An 8,151-nucleotide genomic window follows, 5' to 3' on the forward strand; every position below is an offset into this window, starting at 1 on the left:
CCCTGAGGTAGTGGAAGTTTCTGTGGGGTTCAGGGGGTCTGTTCATGTGACCTGCTGATTTCATTCATGTTCACAGTTTCTGGTCCCCCGTCCATGGTCTCACTACCCTGGCGTCAGCCTCTGTAGGTTTCTGCCGTTTGTGTTTATGCTGTAATGCTGCAGTTCATGATGGGAAATTTCTTCATTTTTATTTCAAAGTTTATTGAACAAATCCTATGGTTCTGGTTACTAGGTTACAAAGATGATACAAGATCAAAAAAAGATAAAAACCCACTGCTCTGGATGCCCTTTATCAGAGTAGGGTGAGGGTGTGGGAGTGTGTTTATACATTAAACTTATACATAAAACCTCTGGGTCTGTGTCTCCCTCCTCCTCCCGCAGATCTTGGAGCCATCTGAGGTTCAAGGGACTTTCCAACATTCCAGGCTGCCGCCCTGCAGTGAAGCTGAGTCCCGGACCCTGGGAGTAAGGTAAACCCCAGGACAATCAGCAACCTTCACTCTCAGCAGAAGCCCAAAATGAGTCTGACCTGGCCTCAGCACAGGCCTTAGAGAAAGACTTGTTAATGGAAAGGGGAAAAGCGAAAAGGGTTTTCAACAAACTGCAACAAACTTTTCATCATTCTAAAGAACCCACCTTCCTTATCAACCAAGCTGTCCTATCTCCTCACTCCCACGCGAGCCTTTTGCCAGAAACGGAGCACGCCAGTCCCGGCGGAAAATTAGAGAGCAGCGCTCAGAACACCAGACCCGGGACTGTGATAGTGTCCAGACGGCCAGGCAGAAGGATGGTACCGGGCGGCCAGCTGGGCCCTCCGGTCATCCCCGCCCGCAGGCCCAGGTTCCGGGTGTGCTACATCTGTGGCCGAGAGTTTGGCTCCCAGTCGCTTGCCATTCACGAGCCTCAGTGCTTGGCGAAGTGGAGAATTGAAAACAGCAAGCTGCCCAAGCACCTGAGGCGGCCAGAACCCTGCAAACCTCAGCCGGTGGGCAGCGGCGGGCCCTCGGGTCTGCAGGCGGCCAACGAGGCCGCGTTCCAGAGCGCCCAGGCCCAGCTTCTGCCCTGCGAGTCCTGCGGCCGCACATTCTGGCCGGACCGGCTCCCGGTTCACCAGAGGAGCTGCAGGCCCAGGGGCGAGGGGCCTCGAGCCCCAGAACCCGACAGGTCTGTCACTGCTCTCGGAAGAGCTCCTACTGCAATCTCAGCCCGACCAAGGACTCTTGTCTGCTACATTTGCGGTAGGGAATTTGGCACCCTGTCCCTTCCTATTCATGAGCCCAAATGCCTGGAAAAGTGGAACATAGAGAATAGCCAGCTGCCCAGGGAGCTCCGCCGGCCACTCCCGCAGAAGCCGCAGCCGCTTCCAGGCGGACAGCAGAGCCGCGAGGGCGCCCGTGGAGCCCAGCTGGTGCCCTGCGCCAACTGCGGCCGCACCTTTGCCCCAGACCGCCTCCTGGTACACCAGAGAATCTGTAAAGCTCAACCTCGTGGGCTACAGGATCAGAATTTAGGGAGTACGAGTGGCCTAAAGGAGCCCGCTAATCCCAAGCAGCAAAGGACCATGGCAGCGCCCCGTAGAACCGAGAAGGTAACTCCTGCTACATGAGATGAAGTAGAGGGACCTGGGGTGCTTCCTGCCTCCAGGGAGTGAGAGAAAACTGTCCCCAGAATGCGTCCCCTCGTTCCTAGGATCTTTTAACCCAGAAGGTAACTCCTGCCACGTGAGATATAAGTAGAGGGACCTGGGGTGCTTCCTGCCTCCTGGGAGTGAGAGAAAACTGTCCCCAGAATGTGTCCCCTCGTTCCTAGGATCTTTTAACCCAGAAGGTAACTCCTGCCACGTGAGATATAAGTAGAGGGACCTGGGGTGCTTCCTGCCTCCTGGGAGTGAGAGAAAACTGTCCCCCAAATGCGTCCCCTCATCCCTAGGATCTTTTCTTTCAGTGCCTTATTTCTGCCTCAAGGCAGCCTGTCCAGGTTAACCTCCTGTTGGATTCTAGGAGCTAAACCTCTCTCGGCAAAGTAGACTTAAGAACATCCTTGCTGGATGGGTTCGTGTTTCTTCAATTCTGCTGCCTAAAAGAAAGAGAAATGGACTCTTTTTTCTCTGATCCTTCATACCAGCAACCCCTGGGAGAGACTGTAATTTGAAAGTGAGTCATTAACTCTCTGTCTGCATTACAGAGATATAATTCCCATTCCAACAGCCAATATTTACTGCTGGTTTATTTTCGTCATCTACCTTAGGAATTCGTTTTTGGCAATGCTGGGTTATGCTGAGTTTATCTTACTAAAATAGAATCTGTGTCAAAAACCCCAAATGACTTTAGCAACAATTAAACACTGGGGCACTTGCAGAAATGCACATGCTCTGTACATAGAGCATGTTTTCTGTTAACACTTACATGATTGTAGCAAGTAGAAATTAACCCGTAGTCACTGAAGCAAGCAGAGTTAAGTTCATGTTCCTGGGGAGGTGCTTGATCCCACTGCGGCTCCGTGTCCTGTGTCTGGGCTGAAGTAGGGCCCTTCCCTCCCACTTGAGACATTCAAAATAAGCATAATCCCGGGGGTCCCAGTTTATATGGGAGTTAGGCTTTCACCTGAAATTTCATCAGTCAGGATTGGGGAGGGATGCTCACGCAGTGGCTGCCTGCAAAAGAGAGCATGTCAGGGCACACCGACCCCTGCTTTCAGGTCTGGGAACACACTTGTCTGTGTGTTCCACATCATGGTTTATCTTGCCATTAAGCCAGGTACTAGATGCTCTGTTTTGTGCCAACCTTACAAAATAACAATTCATGAGACATAGGAAGTAGTAAAAGTATTTTCTCTATATGACTTGCTACTTAAAACATTCAGCTTGCATGGATTCTTTAAATGAACTCTTAGGAAAACAGATTACAGGGCATTTGCAAAAGATTAAACAGAGGGACTGGTGGGGAAGAGTGCATCCTTATTTTTAATTCATTTTTTCTTACTTTTTAATTTTATTGCTTCGGAAACTGTATGGGTCTTTCCCCTACGTTCCATGTTTAAAATAAAATAATTGTGGTCATACTGGTTTAGCAGATTCCAAGACAATGATTCTCAAGCCCAAGAGTCAGAATGACAGATGCTGGGCAAGTTTTCCAATGAACGTTGTAGAAAAAGCTGCTAGTTTCTTTGCCATGTGAAAAACCGAACTCTTCAGTGTGGCATGGTCTTCAAGCTGGCCTCATAAACACGATCTGTTTTTCCCATCTTCTTTTGACTGTTGCTTTGCTTCCAAAATGTGTGGGGTCTGGATTCAGAGAGCAAAAGAATGTGTGTCTCTGGGCCGCAAATCGGAATCTCTGCTAGCATTCTAACTCGCAGCCCTGTTTCTTGATTGTATGCATTTACTTCAAACGTTCTCATTACAGATCTAGAGATAGGGAAGAGTGTGGTCAGGATTCTTGCGCTTGTTGTTGTAACACATACTTGTGCTCCAGAGTGGAGCCAACAGGCTGAGCACAGCATGTTCTCAGTCACGACTGCTGAAGGAGGCTGGCCTGAGCACACAGCTTCCCGAGGAGACACCTTCCTGACTCACCAGGAGTCTGGAGGGGAGGATGTCGGGAGAAGAGAGCAATGGCCCCTCAGAGACTTGTGCATTTAGGTAAGAGTAGGGGGAGGCCATCTAGTGGACACAGCTGGGCACACCAAACCCTGCTTTCAGGTCTGGGAACACACTTGTCTGTGGGAAACTGGCCCCACCACTGTCAGATGTGTGCTGGCCTCTTGGGGGACCACACAGGTTTAAGTGGAGGGCATAGAAGAGTCATCCAGCATAGGGTCCCTGAAGCTGCCAGACTTACAACTGGCTTGGGTTAATGAAAATTCAGGAACTCCTAGGCTTCAGGGAGGCAAAGCCATGGCCCCTATCCATTCCCTTCAGCAGAAAGCCTTTCCTTCCTAGTTTAGTTTTTTCTTTCTTTCCCTCCCTCCCTTCCTCCCTCCCTCCCTTCCTCCCTTCCTTCCTTCCTTTCTCTTTTTCTTTTTTTTATTCTTTATTAAATCATAGCTATGTACATTAAAGCAATCATGGGGTACCATGCGCTGGTTTTATATACAATTTGAAATATTTTCATCAAACTGGTTAACATAGCCTTCCTGACATTTTCTTAGTTATTGTGTTAAGATATTTATATTCTACATTTAGTGAGTTTCACGTGTACCCTTGTTAGTTTTCTTTCTTTTTTTTTTTTTTTCTGGACAGCTGGGTTTGAACCCGCCACCTCCAGCATATAGGACCGGCACCCTACTCCTTTGAGCCACAGGCTCGGCCCTTAGTTTTCTTTTTTAGTTACTATTTAATTCTATTAACATTGTGCTTTCTTTTTATCATTTACATTTTAAATGGTGCTACGAATCACTCATTTTCCATAAAGAACACTACTCTCTACGTTACTGGGTTTCAGAATGTCACCTGTGTGTGACAGCTGACTTTTGGCTGTGACGTGCACACATTCCTTTCTATCATTAAGATGATTTCCCCCCTAGAATTTTTGATCTGATTTCAGATTAGAATCAGCTATCTTTCCTGATACTCTGAAGGGATTCTAACTTGTGGTGAATTCAGGTGAAGGAAATATTTTCAGAATCATGATCATAGTACTTGGGAAACTATTCTCTGTAGTTGGATGACACTAACTGTTTCACCGGCAGAGTGAATGACCTTTCCCTCAGAATGTGCCTCCAACATAGATCGGCTCAGTTCTTGTATGACACAGATGCTCCCCTTATCCTTCAACCAAATCTGAACACAAATGCCGATTAGGCAAGCTCTGCTCCGCAATCCAGCGCACATTTTTGTCGACTTGAATTGTCTCATTGTTTCCCATCTGAACGACAGGGTCAAATTCATTCTTCCTAGTCTCTGAGGAAAGCTACGACAGACACTAATAGGATTTAAGAGGAATAAATTAAATCTTCACTGTGAATTTTTTTTTTTTTTTGTAGAGACAGAATCTCACTTTATGGCCCTCGGTAGAGTGCCGTGGCCTCACACAGCTCACAGCAACCTCCAACTCCTGGGCTTAAGCAAGTGAATTTTTTATTTAAAAAGTAGGACAAGGCTGGGTGTGGTGGCTCACACCTGAAATCCTAGCACTGTTGGAGGCCGTGGCAGGAGGATCCCATAAACTCAGAAATTCGAAACCACCCTGAACAAGAGTGAGACCCATCTCCATCAAAAGTAGAAAAATTGCCCGGGAGTTGTGGCAAGCACCTGTAGTCTCAGCTGCTGGGGTAGCTGAGGCCAGAGGATTGTTTGAACCTAGGAGTTTGAAGTTGCTGTGAGCTGGGCCTGGTGGACAGAGTGAGGCTGTCTCCAATAAATAAAAATGTAAATAAAAGGTAGGACGATCCCAGGACTATTGCTCTCCTGTTATAGGGTGTAATGAGAAACATCACACTTCCTTTCCTCTAAAAAAAGAAAGCCTGAATGAGCTATCCAATTTAGCGGGATCATAAAAGTAATGTTAATTTCACATGAAATTTTGATGTATAAGAGCAAAAACCATAGCTTATCACGACATCTGTTAATGTTGCATCCATTCATTGAGATCCATTGTTATCTACTTTAGTAACCTATTTTCTAAATTATGCTGAGGACTATAATAATAGAGGCCATTATTGGTCATTCTTTTAAAATGAATGAGTAAATTTTAATGTTTGCATTTAATATTTAGTAAAAATGTTTTCCTCTAAGAGCTGATAGCAATTCATCCTTTAGCTTCAGGCTCTTTCAGGCTAGTGAGAACACAGGTTGACAGAGTTAATGAAATGTAAATGCAAACCAAAATGAAGCCTTTGTCTAATGACCTTTTGTTAGGTAATGCTGGTGTTTGTTTTCTTAGGATTTTGTGTTTGTCATGTGAAACACTCCTCCTAAAATTTTTGTCCTCTATTGAAAAATAGGTATTATTTTTGTTAAAGGAAATAATCTTTTCCATCAATTATTGTCTCTCTGAATATAGTTTTAAACTACTTTTGGCATCGGCCACGCTCAGGTTTGAGCTAAGCTCCATCAGACTCATCTGCGGCATCTGGTGCTGCCATCTGGTGTTTTCTTTTAAAGTTACACTATCAAACATGTTATTTCTCCTCTTTGTGTTACCTCCAAATGTATTTGTGAAGGAGCCCTTATCATGCAAACTTCAGTTTCTTAGAATTATACTTATGTAGTTGATTTAAAAATTATAAATGCCATTTCCTAAGTATCTTATTCTTCAAAAGCTGTTGGAACGTCAGAATCAGAAAGATTCAGAAGGACAGGATGGATATTCTCACATTTTCAAATTCTACATGTGTGCATGTATATCTGTTGGGTAAGAAAAAAATTTGAGTTTAGAGAGAGTCATAAAAGAAAGGGAACTAACTTTTATGGAGTACTTCTATGTTTTAGTAATTTGTGCTTCTATAACCAAATACCCAAGACTGGGTAATTTATAAAGAACAATTTATATTTCTCACAGTTCTGGAGACTGTGAAGTCCAAGATCGAAACATCTGTAGGCTTAGTATCTGGTGAGGACTACTGCCTGCTTCCAAGTTGGCATGTTTTGCTGCATCCTCCAGAGGGGGAAAATGTTACATCCTCACATGGTAGAGCAAAATGGAAAAATAAGAAGATACTCCTGTTTGGAACCTCAAGCCTTTTTATAAGGGTGCCAATCTCTCTCCTGAGAGTGGAGCCCTCATGACTTAATCACTTCCCCAAAGTCATATCCCTTCATATTACTGCATTTGGAAAAAATTTCAATATAAATTTTGGAGGGGACACCATCATTTGAACCATAGCACTTTATGATGAGAACTCTGTATACAGGATCCTATTTTACTCTTTATAATATGACTATACGACACATACTATTTTCCCACTTTCAGGTTGGGGGACAGAGCTAAGCAACTTGCTTAAAGTAACATGGTCGGTTCACAGTGGATGTCAGAGCTACTTCTGTCTGGTTCAAAAGACTCAGACCCTTAATATCTCTAGGAGAGAGGTATAGGGGAGATGGACAAAGGGGTATGGTTACCCCGCCAAGCTGTGAGTGTTAGATAAGACAAAGGGATAGAAGTTTGTTTATTCACCAATATTTATTGTTAGGCATTAGATTGAGTACTAAATATATAGTCATAAAAAATATAGACACAGTTTTTGATTTCCTGGAGTTTTTAGTCCTATTGAGGAAACATATGAAATTTAAAAATATATATACAATTTTAAATTATGATATGATAGTACGCAATGCTAGAAGATAGACAATGTGGATATTGGTCAGAGAAAACTTGGAGGAAGTCAGTTCAAGACATGGCAGGTGTGGAAGCGTCAGCCAAGAGTACAAATACAGGAAGATAAGTCCTGGAGGACAAGAAGTTCAGGTCAAGTGCAGCATGTGCAAGGCTCTGAGGGAAGAAAGATCTGATAATGGAACTAGAAAGTCCACAGGCAGTCAGAGCCTGACCACAGAGGGCCTGGTACACAAGGTGAGGCTGAAGAGGTAGCAGAGCTCCCTGCAGCGGCTCTGTGGACATAAGGACATCAGTTGTCCTGAAGAAACCCAGGTGAGATCTGATTATGGCTTGACCCTCTGTGTTGGTGGCAGAGATGGAGATAAGGTCCCACGGGCAGACCTTGGCAACAGTTGGGGATGTGGAGCAGTGAGGAAGGAAATCAAGGATGACTCAGATTTCTAGCTCAAGCAGCAGCAGTAAGATGAAAAAGACTTGAGGAGGGGTGGTAGAATTCGGGGGATTAAGATTCATAGTTTCATTTTGGACATATAAAATTTAAAATGCTTGTGAGATGTTTATATAAATTAGGCTGGATGGGGGTCTGGAACTCGGAAGAGAGGACTGAGATGGGAGATACATTTATGCATTCGTCACATATATTTAATGTAATCAGAATGAAGACAGGGAGAGAATAGACATTGTAGTAGTGATGGGCGAGAAGAGAAGAAGTTGGAAAATGAGAGCCTGGAACTGCAGAAGAAACACCTTTTTTTCTCTCTCTTTGGCAAATTGGAAGAATAAAAGTTGCCTTGGGCCACACATTAAATACACAAACACTAAGGACAGCTAATGAGCAAAAGAAAAGGTCAGTGCATACTTTTCATGATATCCA

The 8,151-nt window shown here is 44.4% G+C and overlaps 1 protein-coding gene across 1 annotated transcript; it reads left to right on the top strand.

The window, feature by feature from the left end:
* Nucleotides 1-565: 565 nt before the first annotated feature.
* On the top strand, nucleotides 566-1,606 carry ZNF474 (zinc finger protein 474). The gene has a single exon (XM_053566192.1). It carries the CDS (start codon nucleotides 566-568, stop codon nucleotides 1,604-1,606), a length of 1,041 nt encoding a protein of 346 aa, XP_053422167.1.
* Nucleotides 1,607-8,151: the final 6,545 nt, after the last annotated feature.

The sequence above is a fragment of the Nycticebus coucang genome, chromosome 17 (genome assembly GCF_027406575.1).
Source record: "Nycticebus coucang isolate mNycCou1 chromosome 17, mNycCou1.pri, whole genome shotgun sequence".
NCBI classification, from domain to species: Eukaryota; Metazoa; Chordata; class Mammalia; order Primates; family Lorisidae; genus Nycticebus; species Nycticebus coucang.